We start from the raw sequence: 18,357 nt of genomic DNA, 5'->3' as shown, positions 1-18,357 counted from the left end.
AAAGCCAGCTCAACTGATCAATAACCACCGAGGGTCAGGATTCATTCTCTTTGCACAGCCATTAATGGAACAACACGCTCTTTTGTGGTCCACCAACCAGCACTGTGATTATATGATCTAAGGGCCCACTCCCAATGAAACGAACGCTTAACATAGATCCATCCAACTCTGTAGGGATTCTCATTGACTGCAATCAGATATGCTGTATGACGGGCTTCCTTGAGCAGGTGGTGGGAGGGGGGGGGGGTTAATTTTAGCATTTGGTCACACTCAAAACAAAGTGCACATGAAAGTTAATCACCCCCTAGCTGCTCCAAGGAAGAGCGTCATTCAGTGTATCTGATTGCATTCAGTGAGTCTCTGCAGAGTTGGACTGATCTTCATAAAACTAGAGTTTCATTGGGAATGGACCCTAATACTTTTTAATGAACACATATGACTATAATGTCTCCGTATACAAGTACTCTATCTTCAATGTGAAAAGTTTAATGTTTCCGTCCATTTTAATCAGGATTAAAAGCACAGCAAAGCATTGTCATTGTCAGACCATTAGTCTCTTTAGTGATTATCTGGGCATTTTCCAGGGTTAATGCAAGCTCTGTTATATATTGATCACCTGAGAGAGAAAAGCTTTGTAAATGGGAGCCCTAAATAATATGTCACCTGCTTTAAGGTAACCATTTACTGTTGCAGTAACATTATGACTATAAAATATGAAACTATTATAAAAGTGGACTTGAGAGGGAGAGGGAGAGGGAGAGAGAGAGAGAACAAAAGACTGATTATGCTACAGTATTTTATATTGTGAGATGGTCTTAACTCATCTCCCTTTGCAGAAACATATAGTCTCTGGATCAGATTCTGCACAACACCTGATAATTTTCGTCCAAACATAATTTAGCCTCAAATACATTTTCCAGTTATTCAACTTGATGCTCAGTAATGTTTCCCACCTTCTTCATCCGAGACCACAGCAGAGTGTCTCAAGCTCAAATCAAATTTTAACTTTCATACAAGTTTTGCTAACATTTAATTGAAGTTTCTGCCACATACATAAATCAGTAAATCTTTACCTTTTTCCACATAATTCAACCTCCCCTTTACCTTGTTTCATAGAAACCTATCTACAATTAACCTTAAACATTTAGACACTAACATACAAATCAAATGAGCTTTGATATTTAGTATTTCTTCCATAGACTTCTTCAGGAAACGGGAAACGGAATTTACTGCCAGTACATACTGTTATGTAACAGTGCAGATAGTCTGCCAGGGCCCAGCCTTTATATTAAATGTGATTGGAAATGCAGTCCACCATGTCTGTTCAGGGATGGTTTCACTATCAGTATCCTCTAGTAGACCACCTCCTTGAAGCCTCTTAGGAAGGACTTGACAAGGACTACTATGTTCTCATATCAAGGGAGTGCTAGAGTCTTTAAGGTATATGAATATAGCTGAATATACATTGGGGCTCTTACCAGCTTTACTTTAGTATCCCTTAAAGTATCCAAAAACTACAACAGGAACATACCTTTGCCTTGTTCCATAGAAACATATCATTACTTTACCTTGTTCCATAGATATCAATGGCAGTATTACCTTGTTCCACACATCCCATTTCTGTGTGGTCAATCCTGATGTGTTGTCTCAACACACAGGCCTGACGGTGCAACTCGCAGTGACTTGGGTACCATACCCTGTTGGTGCCACAGACTTTTTTATGGTGACCAAGACAAAGCTTTTCGTCTCCACATTCGCACTTCCCAAAGCCATCTGCGTTCACTTTACAGGCTCGTCCCAGCTGGCACCACACTCCAGCACATGGGTCTGGAGAAAAAAAAAGTTTTTTTTTTAATCTACAGAAAAATCCAAAATACAACATAACTATTTTACCATCACATCTTTCCTTTTGACACAAAACATCGTCTGGCCCATTTTTTCCCAAATGAGAATTATTTTTCTCTTATAGCAAACATGATACTTATATTATTTTTCATCATGGCAGGTCTTTTCAAAATGGCCCTTGCTAAATTGTTCTAATGTAAGACAATTAAAAAAACTAACACAATATTTTTTTCACACAATGTCCTAGCTAACACAATATCAAAACTAAAGCACTGATTCTGACCAGATGCTAAATCTAATCAGAAGAATACTTACCTTTTGTAACCGTTTCATCGGCCTTCTTTTCCTCAGCTGTCTTGTCTACATGTGGCTTCCTGGGAGCACTTGGCTTCTGTTCTCTTTCCTTCATCACCTGAATGTGCATCTTTGGAAGATCGTCTGCTTCATCATCAAAGAAGCCATGCTGGAACACAGTAAAAAAAGGCATTTGTATGAAATCTGTTATGAAATTGAACAATTTGAAATTGCGCAATAAAAAGCATACATGTACTAGTAACTCAAAGGACAATGGGAAGAAAGAAAGAAACCTACAAAATAACAATTATCTCGCCTGGCACAAAAACAATTTACGTAATCTTTTAAAACCTTGATCGAAAACCACAAATTGCTGCCCAAATGTGCTCCAGACAATACTTCTAACACCAAATCAATACACATCATGACACAGAACTTGATATGTGATGTAACTGTAGATTCAACCTTTTGTTGCTTTTTGTTTTTTATAATTGTATAATAAATCAATCTTTTTAATGGGGAAAATTATAAATTGTACAGATACTGTATTTTTAAGTCGAAGTAGCATAAATAAATTTAGCGAATCCTTTATAACTAGACTGAAAATTCGGTCACAGCTAGCAGATATCAGATAAAGGGGCCACGTTTTCAAGACTTAATTTATTGTAAAACTGACCTATTCATCTCCAATATTCACTCTGTCAGTTTACTGCCCTCTCAATCTCTTAGTAACACGACAGGCTACTATAGCATACAGTCCCTTTCAGCCAAGTATCTGCTTATTTTCCGTAGTTCACTAATAAAAAGTAACTATACATTGGTCAAAAACACCCCTTTCCAATGCATTAAAACAGGCTCAATATTTCACTGAGGTGTACTATAACTGATTTTTCTTGGAACAACTTTAAGTCTAAATTTCTTTTGTGCAACTGGCCCAAGAGGTCAGCTTGGCTATATGATAAGCCTTTAAAAGTTTTAAACTGTATTTACATTTTAGGGTTTGCTCAACACATCATGTGGGCAGATAAATTAACTTACTAAGAATAAGAAACTGTACAGACAGTCGTTAGCTAACGGTGGCTTTGTGAAATTTGCCTTGATTGGCCACAATTCTTTGAGAGGTTGGGATTTATGTAATGGACAGGCAAATAATTCACTCAATTATGATCTTTAAGAAGAAACGGGGGCTGTATATATTATGGTCTTTATTAAAGGAAAGCATCTGGTTTATGAAAGTCTAAAATTTAAAAGAAAAAAAAACACAGGCCATATAATTTGATTCCATCTCTTTTGAACTGTAAGGCAGTCTATGCCTGCAACAGCTAGGACTGTACCATATATTTAATAATCAATAGCCCTTTGGGCAAGTTCACATTTAGCAAATAACCAGATGGTCTGAAGTACCAAGTTAAACATGGGACTTTTATTTGCATTCAATTCTCCCAAACAACTATACCTATGCACACTTTTCCACTTGTTATCATTGATTTGACAGGCAGTACTCAAATTTCTCTTCATTTTAGTCCATAATGGAATTTCATGATTTTTAAAATATGTCACGAATAATTTAAGACAAATTACCCTCCTTTTTAATGTCCCTAAAGCACAATAACTGCTTTTACCCCACCCCCTTAAAAAAATCTCCTTTGACCCAATTAGAATGATCTGTGAAACCTTCACAGAACTGTGCAATTTTATTTTTGCATCCCCAATTTGTGACAGCAGTTGAAGTATTTACCAACCATGCTTTAAAAAGATAATGACCATACAAAATGCTTTATTCTACTCTCCATTAAACAAGAAATATTACCCAGATCTTCTTTTGAATTCTGAGCCATTTCTCCCCATTAAAAATTCTAAGGGTCTCCCTTTTCAATAGCAAGGTTCAATTGTACAATTACCATTTTGTATGTCTTGTGGTGGATTCAGTTTACAGTTTATTTGAAGGAGGGTTTAAAAGTTAAAAGAGGTGTGCATGAAAACCCCAAAGCAAAGCATGAATCAATGAGACTCTTAATTAAATACTAGATACAAATATGGCAAGGCAGTAAGAGAAAGGAGGGAGTAGGTGAAACCAGACCCAGGAAAGAGAGGGGGAGACTCCAACTAAAAAGAAAACACCACTAATCTCTAAGTGTATTTAAAACCAGAAGCACATTACAGATGTTCATTGAGTTCATTATATATCACATTTCAAACAATTATAAGGTATCTCTGAGAAGTGGACAAAAATGATAATCGAAACTGACAAGATGGAAAATAAAAAGTTGCTTGGACAATAATTCAAAGGCTTGCTGTGTGTGGAATACCAGTGATATGATTAGAACACAAAATTCCACTTAAACCCCAGTGTGAAGATTATTAACTCACGAGGTACACTGCATAAATTAAAAACAATAGGTTCCCAGAATTTTTATAACAATGTCCTGTTTTTTATCTTATTTATTTATTATTATTATTATTATTATTTACTAACCACTGGAAGCTTTGACTTTTACTTTTTTTGATGCAATTTTACCCACCAGTGACAAGACAAAGCAGTCATATAGAGGACCTAACATCTGCTGAGGGACAGATTCACACAAAAACTTAGACGAAAAGTTAATTTTAAATTTATGATGGAATATTTTGGCACATTTGAATTTATGATTTTAGTTGTCTTCTAAGAGTTACTGTGAATAATTATACCATTAAAAATACAAATATGTTTGTCTTGTTATAAAAGATACCTTAGACATCAACCATTTCTTTCCTTTCATAAAACAGATCCAAGGCAATGCATTACTATTGTTTTAGATAAAACGGCCATAATATTTCATTTATATGGACTACCAGCGATTCATCTCAAGTCAAAGACAAACTACTATGGCCCCAGTGACTGGAAGAATACCTGTCACCATATGAGCCTGGATGACCATATTAAACTAAACCTAGGTAAAATATATATTCAAGTAGGGATGTGTATTATTTCTGTTCTTCACATACACCGCACTGTCCCTTCAATTATATCATAAATTATAAACTCACATTCCACCCTCCAACATAAACTGAAAGTAAATATACTATGACACATTAGGAAATTAAAATTTAAATATGATGAACTTTTAGCCACACCATAAGACCCATTTCTCATCATGACAATAGCCCTAGCACCAAAGACCCCTATTCATACAGTGACACTGATACAGCGCACACCACAACCAGAGCGCTGAGGCAAAAACTCAGGTGGGGATATCTGATATATCATAAAAAAGACAAAGCAATCAATCACTGAAGTCACCTAGGACAACAAGACTCCCGAGATATGCTCACTGTTTAAACACAATGGATACAAATCTACCTGCTATACGTACAGCAGTCTTTGAGGATGATGTATGTGGTACTGATCTAATATTACTGCATGATTCTGGCACAGAGTACACAAAACACAAACAGTTTTAAAATCATTAATCATCATCGAATCAAACAACAATGATCACCCTGCTTTTCATTATTAAAATTAAAGGCTGCCATATTTCAAACAGACTATTTAGCAAAACTTGGGTTTTCAATATCAAATTAATGAGAACAGTTGTATTATTAATAATGATATTTTATGTTATGTTGCTCTTGGACATTTTACAAAATGGTAGAAATGCAGATCCACCAAATATCCAGACTAATCTCCGCTGTGACTCATACACCACAAGAGCCTTCTATTTCTGTTGTCTGGAGAAATCAATACATCGAGTTTTCTGTTGTTCCCTTAAATGTGTGGGTGTGGAGGATTCTTGATAATAAAATGTATATATCCTTCTTTTGACCTGAGCTTGAACAGCAAAATCTATACTTGAACTGCACCTGCAAAGCTGCAAAGTGTAAATGTAATTTACACTTTCAAACCCTACAAAAAAGGGTGCAAAAAGCATTATAATTTTGATTTTGCAGTTTCAAAGTTTTCATACTGTGAAATTTACAAAAATATGGTAAATATTCTGATATATGAAGTGGCACATTATATTTTGTAGTCAGTGATCAAACTGTCTTGTAAAAGATTGGGCAAGTTTAAATTCTGGTCAAATTAGTTCCGTTTAACTAAACTAATGACAAATCTAAAAATATAAAAATACCCTTTTTTCATTTGCACTAGCAAAAATAACTTATCTTTAGCATTTAAATTAATTGTATGTGCTACCATGAACTGTATAGATTGCAGACAAACAGACGAATCAAACCAATAAATCAAGCAGCCATCATGAATACATCTCCTATGCCTCATTTCCCAGCCCGTTGCACAGTGGAGATAACAATGAAAGAGCAGTTATAGCAGGACACTTGAATCCATCTACAGCAGAGTGAGACCAACAAGTACTTGTCAGTCGAATGCAGAGAAGGGCAGAAAACTGATCTTCTTTACTTTTCAGCCAAAATGTCCAGTTCATTTCAAGTTCAGAATACTAGTACTAGTAGTAGTCTGCTTAAAGAAAATATCATGCCAGTTACATAAAAAAACTTGAACCCATGGCCAAGGAAACCATTAGACAGATGTAACACCTGCATATCAAGACAGCACATACATCACACAAGATGGAGGAAAGGATGACTTGGACTTCTCTACTCTTCTCTCTTGATGGGGTCTTTTTAAGATTTAAACGACAACAGATATTCCTTTTGTAGTGTTGCTGCCAAAGACATATTACAAGATGGCAAGTCATAAATGACAGACTTTACGAAAGGCCATAAAAACGATCCAATGCTTTCGTAAAGTCTGAGATGATTGAGCAAGGAATATTACAAGGAAAGAGTAAACAAAATTAAACAAGGCAGCAAAAATGTCTAAAAATGAGAGAAAAAATACAGGGACCATTTAGAAATACTTTGGGTGATAAGGTATTACTTGTGTAACGTAACGAAGCAAACAGCTAATCCAATCTTTAAAGACAGATCTTTTTTTATATGCCCAGTTATATTTTCAAATTTTTTTTAGCTTTATACCAAAGAGACTATTAGTAAAATGTTTATGAAAAGCAATTCTTAATATGTAGAATTCTAGACCCAAGATTTACTGTTATTTTAAAATTCCTATGATCTTTTTCAATCTGATTTCTACAATATATTGAGTCACTGTGCACATCATCATCAATAAAATGAAGTTTTGTTGACCAAATCTGTAAGATATCTCCAAAACACATTTATCGCCTGGATCATATGACTATTTCTGATGTAAAAGGTTCATCAAGATTCAGAAGGAGATTAACCCTATACTATCAGGAATCCCCTCAATACAAAAGACAGGGGAAAAAAACAAGGGAGAAGTAAAACCCCTTTGTTATTGATTTTTGGCATAGGAACCTTTGGTAAATAACTGGCGTGACCTTATCCTCTCCACAGGCTATTGATTTGTTCACTATGAGAATCGATAAAAAATTAATACCATCTCCAGAATGTGACTTCACATGTTAAGTCAATGAAACAAGAAGGCAATGTCACATGTCTAACAACTCTCTCTCTATTTACTAATATGGTACAACCTTTCAGAAAATTCTACTACATAAATGAAGAACTATTGGAGCAAGTCATGAAAAAAAAAAATTTGTGAGGGAAGATGTTGGAAAGGGTAAAGTTAATCAATAATAAATGTTTGTACGCTTTTTGAGAGAGATCAGAAGCTATTCAGTGGCCATCAATCAGGAGTGTATTTTGATACTGTCTAGTCCATCTGAATGCATGACAAGATTCTTTGAAATAGGGGGTAGACCAAATACATTAATTTACCCAACAACTTTAAAGTGAGATCCACTTACCTTTCCCCTTGGTTTACACCAGCCCAGAACTGCTACACAGCTAACCACCAGCAACCAACTCAACTTCATGGTCATACAAATAACCTGCAAATAAAACAGCTTGCGGTCATATCCACAGCTTATTACATTATTTTTATCATACCTTACATATTATATTACACATTATACATATTATTTGCCCTGACTCCAATAAAGCATCCTGTTATTCCTAACACAAGAAACAACGTGTCTCAACTACAAAACCATTGCAAAATGATGAAAAAAAAACATAAAAGTACAAGTTTATCTATTTCACACATATCTTAAAAGAAAGATGAGAGATTTCACTTTAAATACATGCTGATATAGTTTATACAACGGACAGCAAAAATAAACAAAATTATACACGTGTAGAAAAGCTTTAACTTTATTCATCAGACATGCAGATGTCTATATCCACATTAATTAAAAGAAAATCATATTTTAACTTTTTTTATTAGATCCCACCCCCAATAAACAAAGAACAACTAAACTGACAACTTACTACCAACACAAAAACAATCAACATCATAAAATTGACACAGATAGTACATAAATATAGTAAGCCATGCAGGAATTATTCAATATTCAATTTTGCATCTGATTAAATACAACTGTCAGATTTGAAGAGAAAAAAAACAGGCTTTTGTTCTTTGGCAGTTTATCTTATCCTTAACATAACACCTTAATCATCAATAAGCTGAATCAATGATAAGATCAATTGCAGACGCTATGATAATAAATGGCCATGTGAAAACGACATCATGTGCATTGTGAACTACATGTACTCAGTACATGTATTTATATATGTAGTTACATGTGGGTATTTTAAACATACAAATTAAGTCTCCCGATACATAACAACCAATCTATACACTTCCCACTCTCTCCATGCATGAGCTGGAACTGTCACGTCGCTGTCAAGGTCTGTCTTTAAAGCCAAACCGTGGCAAAGGACATTGCTGGGTATTACCAAGAAAAAAATCCTGTCATAATTATTGTGGCATTTCATTAAATCATGCTTTCTCAGTGTCTGAGTTTGAGCAACAAACACCGCAAGTATCAGTAACTGTCATATGAGTACTACAGCAAAGAGAGGCCAGAGTACGCTAAGCAAAAACTTCAGGCAACTGCGTCTGGATCACAAACACATTACTGTCTGGGACAAAAAGACAAACTGAGCAGCTAGGCAGCTCAGCTATAACTGTACCGGCCATTAATACGGACATCAAAAAAAAATTTGCATCTTATAACACGTTAGGAGTAAATATAACCAAAGCCGCTACGTACCTTAGTTCTAGTCTACAGGGTTAGACGCTGCCTGACGGAGAGACAACTCCTAAGTCTAAAGTGGTAGTCGGCAGCTGCCTTCTATGTTAATGCAGTCATAATAATCGAAACCGCGGCTGCAAAATGAATGTTGACCCTGCCGAGTTTATTCCGTTCTCGGGGGGTGAAAGATAATCAACGGTGGTAATCGACTTACCGGAATGAATCTCATAGATTATCCGACGGATGAATGACTCACGACAATTTCTGCTTGCTTTCTCTGCATATCTGAATCACTGAATGAATTATGCACACTTTCAACCATATTTTATTGATTTCTCCTCAATACATCGTGAAGGGGTGTGGATTTAGGTTTGCAGTGATTGCGTTTGGTGTGCAAAACTGATTGAACACAATGGCAGCACGGTACTTTCAACACTTCATCAACATGGTTCTATCATTCAAGCATTGTGATAATAACAGACTTTAAAAGGTTGGATCTATCCTCCCAGTTGATATCTGACTTATTAAAAAGGAGAAGAAATATCGACTGACACAGACACACAGCTAGCATGCACGCATCTTGTTGCATGATTTCGGAGATCGATTTCATTTTATCTTTCTTTATTTATTTAAACTCTCTTTGTTCAACGCATTAGGTTTTCTTATGTACTTCCCTCCTTTACTATCCATACTGTTTTGTCGGCGTTTTCTTAAATTCGTTGTTGCTGTTAATTCTTGATATTTTGCCTAATTCTAAAATTATTCACTCTTAACGCTATTAAGGCAACAAACCACTGGATAAAAGAAATAGTGCAATCAAATAACTTTTTCCGAAAAAAACTTAGATGGTACATGTAGGCCCACTAAAAAAGATAAAAGTAACTTAAAATATTATCATTATTTCTCTATAAAAGACCCTTCTGGAAACCGGTTAATTAATTAATTAATTAATTAATTAATTAATTAATTTATTTATTTATTTATTTATTTATTTATTTATTTATTTATTTATTTATTAACTTATTTATTTATCCATTTATTCATTCATTCATTTATTCATTTATTACAGTATATTATCAGTTGCTTTAGTTAACTTGGTTGTGCACGTGGTTGGTTTAGAATATCTTTTCTTGTGTACGTTGTTGCATGTTGTAATTCATGTATAATGTTCTATATTGTTTTAAGTCACGTGAATGAAGAAGATATTTGAATCATTTGCTTGTAGTTTTTCCTTTCAATTATTTATTTTATTTTTTTTTTTTTTGTTTGTTTGTTTGTTTGTTTGTTTGAATAATTTATATGTGTGGAGTATGCTATGAACTCTTTCTATTTCTTTGAAAAACGATATATCATGACAGTTTTTGGGATGATGCTTGGATGCTTCAGATTTACTTTCATTTTGATTAAGCCTACATTTCTTGACAGAGCAATTAATTTATTTTGTAGTCTTTATGGTTACTAATACAACTATGTCTGATTAACAAGTATTCGGCTTTCTTTGTGTCAAGAGACTGCTCGTGTGTGTAGTGTTTGTATGTGTATGTTCTTAAAAACGTATGGGGATCTTCCTGTAATTCAGAACATACAGTGACGAGTCTGTACTGAGTTTCACATGTGACACAACTGCTGGGAGTCATCTCACATAACTGACTTAATATAGCAACACACTGAATATGATGCATGACTATCTTGGTGCTGAAGGTCGTTTTTCTTCCTGTAGTGCTTATTGCACTTTGTTCAATAATCGATGTGTGGCCAGTGTGTGTGTGTGTGTGTGTGTGTGTGTGAGAGAGAGAGAGAGAGAGAGAGAGAGAGAGAGCTTTCCGTGAATTTGTTACGTACTCTGATTTTAGTCTCGCAAAATTTGGTTAAAAATTATTTACTGGATTTTCATACACGGAATCAAAACAATTGATAATAATAACAATAATACTAACTACAACAGCACTTAGCGACCGCAGGCCTCTGAAAAGTGAAATTAATTCAAAGGTCAGGTCACAGCTTGCAAATAACGTCTGTGTTATGTACTATTAAAACAGGTCAAGACAATTAGTACTGCTTGTGTGCTTTACGTTTTAATGGTAATCCGTAGGCCCCCTATGACCTCTAAAATGTAATCATTTTTTCCTTGGCCAATAATTTGTGACATATCTTGAAAATTTGCATAATGTTGCGAACAGACAGACAAACTAACGGAACAAAAAACATTACCTCCTTTTAGAGGTAATTATACGGCTGATTATGATGATAACAATACCCACTTATTTAAGGCATTTTCTCAAACGAAACAGATCTAGAGTGAAGCACAGCTAACGCAGTGACATCAGAAAAGTCGAGCGCATGCTCCTAATCCCTTTACAATACAAAAGCATGGAACCCGAAACAAATAATCACTTGACACAAGTTTAATTGATTACATTTGGGCTTGATTGATTGGATAAAAATCCTGTTACAAACCATTTTTAAGTTTCTTTCCCGCTTACCACCTTAGCTTCCAGTCACTTGGTAAGTGATCATAAGGGAATTATTATACTACAAGTACATGTACATTGTGTCGGCTGAAATATATGATAACTTCATATATATATATATATATATATATATATATATATATATGGTAATTATAAAACACAAGCTGGGATGTTTTCAATCCCTTGCCTTACGGCCATCCTGGACGTACGTAGGCCTTCATCAGACTAGATGTTATTTCTCACTGACCACTGGGTGGTATAACGGCCAGGACCCTCTTATAAATGTCAGGTAGATCCATCCCCTGTCCCTTTTCATGGCTGGCTGATGACGGCCGATATTGTTAGCCTCTCGTATCAATTTTGATGTCTGATTTTGATTAGCATCGAATAGAACAAATTGACATAAAGAAAGGTTCTGTGCCATTTCTCGAATTATCAAGATCAAGGGGTTATTTATTTATTTATTTATTTATTTTTGACAGAATCTAAAATTACTGAGGACAGCCCTGATACTAATAATTATTAAGTCATTCGTTTAGATGATCTCATAAAAATTTTGTCTGACTAATAAGACATTCGAATGCAAGCTCATTCGGAGCGATGATTCAAGTAGGAATATACAATCCTTTTCACATAAAGATGGAAATTCTATGCTATTTCTAAAAGTTTACAAATCATTTAACTGTGTCGTCTGTACTTCCAAGTTGTGCATACACATCAATTATGACAGGCTGGTTGTGGGCGGTTTACGGATCTAACTTAGTTTCCCTTTTCTTTTTCTTTCTTTCTCTCGGCTGTTCTCTTTCTTTAATTCTTATGCTTTATTCTTTCTTTCCTCTCTCCTTATCCTCCCCTTCTTTCTATCTCTCTTTCTCGCTCTCACCGATTAGTACTGGTACATGCCGGGTGCTTTGACCTTCGAATTTCTGCGATAGACCTACTTGTACAGGGGCTGATCCAGGATTATTTGAAGGGGGTTCTCAGATGGAAAGCCGATCCTCCGATCCCCCCTTGGCGTGGGGTTCGGGGGCCGCGAAAATTTGATATTTTCAGTTTGGAGGGCGATCGGTGCCGTTAGAACTATGATCCAGCTGATCAAAATTCTAATTTCAAAAGAGGACCATTGATGTGATTTTTTTTCAGAAATCGAAGAGGGGGTCAGGACCCCCCTGACATCCCTTATAAATCCGTTTCTGTTGTACAGTAGTATCAACTGCAATCATTAACAGCTGTTCTCATATTTTGATTCTACAAGAAGACAATGATCGGCCAGGGTAGTAAGGTTATATTGGTTGCTTAGTGAAGCAAGGTAGGAAAAACAAATAAACGAAAATAATTTGATGCGATTTGATGGGTTCCAGGCTTAGGACGGCACTTAATTAATTCCAAGTTAAAAGCGATATATAATGATAAAAACAAACTTTGGGAATACCATCACAGAGAAAATCTGTATATACATTGATACTAAATAAAATTGTGAAATATTTCACTATCACAAGGTAATGTGTTTATGTGAAGTGTCCAGAAAAGCGTACAACCGTCATGAACAATTTAGAAGTGATGCTGGGAAATTCCCAAACATTTCGTAAACAAAAAAGGGAATTCCCCTAACATGTGACAAAATGCAATGCAGTGATTGGGTAATATGTTTACCTTTTTTGGAGATCTAGGTCACGTGACCAGAATTTCATAATTTCATTGGTTGGAGAAAAGGGGAATCCCCTCAGAAATTACCCAACGCCCGCACGGATACTAAAAAGACGCAATACGGAAAGTTTGCGCTCCTTTAAGTCAAAAAAAGCAGAGCGTTACGGTGAGTTTTTCCACTAGAAATTTCCCAAACCGTAGTATATAATGTTCTTGTCAGCTAGTGATAACATTTAGTATCAAAGTTTGCTGTGAGAGGTGGTAATGACCGTTAAAATCCTTTAAACTTTGTCAAATTTTAATCCGCCATTTTGAATGTGCGATTTCAGATAAAAAACAGGACAAGAATTCATTCAAAATGAGTGACCTACCGTGCGACGTGGAGACAGATTGTGCTTATGATGCTCCTTTCAATCGAGTTGGTTCAAGAGAAGACGAAATAGATTTGTCAAAATTGGACTACTCCAGGTTGCGACCTCCGCCATATTTGTTAGGGAAACCAGAAACGGACACCTTGAGCGGCACGCGATATGATTCAGGATTCGGCTCAATTGGATCTTTCAATTCATCCACATCAGACTCTTTGACAGATGGAATAGACAGATTGAAATTAGAATCACAGCCTATTTCTGAATCATGTGAACAGGACAGAGGTTCTGAGCGTAAAAGTGATAGTGACAGAATTGACAGTGATCAGGGTTTTACTGAGGACAATGACACGCCGTTTGCTCCTGCAAACGGCCAGCTAACTCAGCAACAAATTGATTTGTATTCTCAAGACGAGGACGGAGATACGTAAGTGAACAATTTTCTTTTAAAGAAATGAAAAGTAAAATAGTTCTAAAATTCCGAAATGATGTGTTCTTCTTATGGTGTCAAAATTTCCAGTCATGTGACTCAAGTCGGGATTTCCAGTTGTTGTGTATTCATATCACACAGAGACACTAGGGGCAAATCAATCCCAAATGGTGGTTGGGTGGGGAGCGGCCAGCCCAGTACCTTTTATCAGCAATGGCATCTGCTTCAATCGAGCTACACTCATTAAAAATTGTGAAAAATTGATTATTTCAAAAAAAAAAAAAAAAAAAAAAATGTAAATTAGAAATTGGTTCCAAAATAGTTTTGAAGTTAATGACCATTGTTTGACCTTTAATGTATTTTAGGTTTTTGAAATATTTTCTTAAAAAATTTATTTTATTGACATTTAATGCAAATTGTGTATAGCTTCACTTTCTTTGACGTTTCAGCCAGTTACACGTGGCCCTGATACAAATGGTAGAATATGTAGCGCTGCAGATCATTGACTTGGCTCCTTACTTTAAATGGGTCAATATCCAGAACAACCTGGGGCAAGCACCTCTGCACTTAGCAGCCATCACAAAACAACCTGTAGTGATCCGCAGACTGATGTGTGCAGGTGCAAGTGTGGAACAGCGTGATCGCCATGGCAACACAGCCCTACACATAGCGTGCCGTGAGGGACACATTGAGGGGGTGAGAATGTTGACCACACCGGTTACACACAGAGAGGTCAGCCAGAACACATACCAAGTACCATACCAGAAAATTCCTCAAGATCTCAATGCACGCAACTACAACGGTATGTTCTATTTAATTGTTATTATTATTGTATCGCCTTGTTAATCTTAACTATATTCTGCAGGATGATGGATCAGTTCATAAAGATCAATTTTCAATTTGTAAAGCTTTTAGCTGTTTATTTCTCAAATCTGTTAGCCCAGTTCCCTATTTTACCACCAGGAAATGAAAATATGCACCTGAAGATTTTCAGATAATGAACAATGAACAAAGGAATTGAAGTGTCCTAGTATTTCCTGGTACATATAATCCTTTTTATCTGCAGAGCAATGGTGGTCACATCATCTTATTATTAATATTTCAGGAATGAGTTGCCTTCATCTGGCTGCAGAGAGAGGTCATGTGGGTGTGGTAGACTACCTGGTGAAACTGGGAGCAGACGTGAACATTGAGGTAAAATAGAACAATATTCTAATTTTTGTTTTTGTTTAAAAAATGCTGAACAACTTGATTTTTGAGATTTTAATGTGATTGGAATATAAGAAAGTCATTCTTTTATGAAAAAAGTCTAAATGTCTTTTTTGAATGTAAATTTTCAGTATAACTTACTAGTATAACATTTATTTATTAATTTTTTTTTTTTTTTACATTAGGATGGAAAGAGTGGAAGGAACATTCTTCACCATGCAGTTGAAAACCACAACGTTGAGTTAATCTACTACTTGCTGCAACACACAGACATCAACTTGGAGGCTAAGACATTTGACTTCAAATCAGCACTTGGTCTGGCCATGGGTAGAAAGTTCACAGATATCGCCACTGCTCTGGTCAACGCTGGAGCAGATTTTGCACAGTGGACAGATATACTCTCAGATCCCTCAGATGAAGGCTCTGATGAAGATCTGGTAGGTTTTCTCATGTTAAGGAATATTTTGTCTTTGGAAAGTCTGAATTAACATGTGGACATATTTATTATCAACAGTAGATTTTAAGGGAAGTATTTAGTGAAATTGATATAAAAAAAGTGTAAATTGAATTCAGAAATTTTCAGAGTATTTTTATATCAACGAAAGAAAAATATTTTCCAATATGAAGAAAAATAAGGTAGCAGCAGGAGAGCGAAATTTGAATGCTCCTTTGTATTGTGGATAGCAACACAAGTTTGGTCTCCATAATAGTCTTTGTCTAGATAGGGGAATCCCCTTATGGAAAATTTCCATTTTCTTTATCTTGGCATGGCATCTTGCCAGCCAGTATTGATTATTTGATAAGCCCACTTGTGCCCTGGGAACAAATTTGAAAGTCCATTGATAAATACGTTGGGAAATTTTTGTCATCATAGGTATTTTCAATCGAGGTAGATAAAGTGCAAGAAGGAAGGGCAGGAGAGTTAATTTTTTTATATGAATGTCAGCTGACAGGTTTCTTTTTCAATTGTTTGGATGGAAAATGCAAGAAAAGTTTTTACCTTTTGTGCATTATAGCAGGCTATATTTACTTGTCAAGATTATGCACTCATAACAAAAGTGCAAGTTACGGGAAAAATATCTTTAAATTTTCCATGTTTGTATTTCAGATTGATGATCTTATGATTGGTGGACAACCAGTTCACTAGTTGGACAAGTGCCAATGGTAGTTTTGGCGGCAAACTTTACATGAGAAGATGTATTTTTATTTGTAAAAAGAGCTTTCTCTGGAGTCTTGGAAACTACACTTCCAGCTTCTTTCAGATTGATGCCAGTCTTACACAGACTGTTACAGTAAAGAACTGGTTTAATAACCATTCAATCAGACTTTTCCAATAGCAGCAGTCCTTGTATTCTCTGGTACTGTGAAAGTCCGGCAAAGTTTGCTTTTTACATTTTTAAAAGAAAAACTTGGAGGCATCATATTTCTAAGAATTTGTTTCAGAAATTTTGTGTCTGAAGTTTGTAGTCGTTATTAAAAATGAAATTTTCATAATATCTTACTAGTAATTTTATTGAGAAGTCTTCTTTGAAACTGTTTTAGATCTAGAGGCTCTAAATTGACAGCACATTTAGGCTAGTAGTTTTCAAGGCCGACTGGTCCTGCTTAACCTAGAGTTTAATTCAATCCATGAACACTGATTACAGCACAAAATCATATTTACAATATCTGCAATATCTTTTGATTCTTCTCTGGATAAAATAATCCGTATCAGATTATTATTTTAATGATAACCTAATGAAAATAGTTGTGCAAACCCTGATCTCAAAGTTTTGAGAGTAGACAGATGAGTAGTATGAAAAGAAGTGTACATAGTATGTAAATAAATATATGCATATATGCAATTTGAGTGTTAGAAATTATTAAATGTGGAATGGTAAATGTCAATATTGAAGAACATGAGAGTGCAAAATAAAATTCTGCCCTAAGAGACACTTGTAAAAAGTTTTCTTCAAGATAAAAGCTTGTGTTCCACATTTTTCCGTCATTATCACATATTTCTTAGGCACCTATATTTGATGTAAATTTCTGAAATAAATATTTAAATACAACTGAACTTTATATGTGTGTATTCTTTCATTAGACGAATTTAATCTGTGTTGTTAAATTGTTTTGCTTTCAAAGACATGATTCTGACAAATTTTTCTGATGCACGTCTGAAAAGACTAGAGGTTGAATTGTGACCTTAATTTATGTTGTGGACCTCCGTCAAAAGAACCCGAAATTTGTGTTCAAACTGGGTTTTCCTTAAATAATTAATCATCAGTGATGAACATCATGAAAAAACTCACTAAGGCCTCTTCAATTATATTATGCCAAAAATGGTTCCATGCAGCAGGAAGTGGTGCATAACTAATTCATGATTGGTGTTGAAGGAAGTGGTTGATTGCAAAGCAAGGGGATGTTGTTTATCAGTTCTAAGAACCAAGCAGTTTCCTCATATTACACAGTTTATCATACTTTTTAAAAAAAATTTCCAATGTGATTAGAGACAGATTCTCCACGGGGGATTTTTTGTTATGGGTATTTGAAAATAAATAGGAAAAATGAAAGAAAAATTTTCAAGTATGAAATGTTTTTTATTTTGGTAAAAAAAAAAAAACAACGGAAAAGTGGAAGAAAACTTTCAAGTATTCTATTCCAAGAAATCATGTTAAATTTCTTCAGATCTCAAGGTATATCCCCCATGTAAAATTTACAAGACTAGTGTCTATTTGTATACTCTAAAGAACACATTTGTGATTGAAATATTAATACTAGTCAAACATGAGCCTAGGTTTTTAAAAAACCCTCTGAACACTTATCTTGGACCCAACAGCTAACCGGCCGGGGAATCTCAGGAACAATCAGAATTGAATTAAAAAACATGGAAAGCTCATGTCTGAAGAGTGTTTGGATTAGTTCAAGATATATCTGAATCATACTTTCTTTTAATATTTACTTTTAGAAAAAAGACATGTGTGGGTTTCCTTAAATGAAATAGTTCAAAATCCAGTTATGTCTCATTCTGAATCATAACT

At 35.2% G+C, this 18,357-nt stretch overlaps 2 protein-coding genes across 3 annotated transcripts in view; one reads left to right on the top strand and one right to left on the bottom strand.

Moving 5' to 3' along the window:
- The window catches only part of LOC106165553 (follistatin-related protein 5), a 30,330-nt gene extending 20,939 nt beyond the window's left edge, over window positions 1-9,391 (bottom strand). Inside the window, exons 1-4 of the mRNA XM_013543792.2 lie at window positions 9,231-9,391; window positions 7,923-8,006; window positions 2,161-2,308; window positions 1,600-1,827 (exon numbers count right to left, since the gene is read on the bottom strand). Of these exons, the coding sequence (XP_013399246.2) occupies window positions 1,600-1,827; window positions 2,161-2,308; window positions 7,923-7,997 (451 nt within the window). The 5' untranslated portion in view covers window positions 7,998-8,006; window positions 9,231-9,391. The remainder of the gene's footprint in view (window positions 1-1,599; window positions 1,828-2,160; window positions 2,309-7,922; window positions 8,007-9,230) is intronic.
- Window positions 9,392-13,311: 3,920 nt separating this feature from the next.
- LOC106165565 (NF-kappa-B inhibitor alpha) lies at window positions 13,312-17,393 on the top strand. 2 transcript variants are annotated; one of them, XM_013543817.2, is made up of 6 exons: window positions 13,312-13,496; window positions 13,660-14,125; window positions 14,578-14,930; window positions 15,234-15,322; window positions 15,523-15,774; window positions 16,446-17,393. In XM_013543817.2, the coding sequence occupies exons 2-6, from the start codon at window positions 13,689-13,691 to the stop codon at window positions 16,482-16,484; spliced, it is 1,170 nt and encodes a 389-aa protein (XP_013399271.2). In that variant the 5' UTR covers window positions 13,312-13,496; window positions 13,660-13,688; the 3' UTR covers window positions 16,485-17,393. The 2 variants fall into 2 exon arrangements, with proteins under 2 accessions (XP_013399271.2, XP_086861809.1); XM_087005683.1 differs by lacking the exon at window positions 13,312-13,496 and having other exon boundaries at window positions 13,516-14,125.
- The last annotated feature ends 964 nt before the right edge of the window (window positions 17,394-18,357 follow it).

This window comes from Lingula anatina, chromosome 2 (assembly GCF_051362555.1).
Source record: "Lingula anatina isolate TDL-2025a chromosome 2, LinAna3.0, whole genome shotgun sequence".
In the NCBI taxonomy this organism is placed as follows: domain Eukaryota; kingdom Metazoa; phylum Brachiopoda; class Lingulata; order Lingulida; family Lingulidae; genus Lingula; species Lingula anatina.
The sequence above is the reverse complement of the archived record's forward strand: the minus strand, read 5'-3'. Positions and strand labels throughout refer to the sequence as shown.

Bases quoted from the DNA above. Each gene is read 5' to 3' on its own strand.
- LOC106165565 (XM_013543817.2), top strand. From the start codon at position 13,689: ATGAGTGACCTACCGTGCGACGTGGAGACAGATTGTGCTTATGATGCT. The intron at 14,126-14,577 runs GTAAGTGAACAA...TTGACGTTTCAG, and splicing joins CAAGACGAGGACGGAGATAC to CCAGTTACACGTGGCCCTGA. The intron at 15,775-16,445 runs GTAGGTTTTCTC...TTTGTATTTCAG, and splicing joins AAGGCTCTGATGAAGATCTG to ATTGATGATCTTATGATTGG.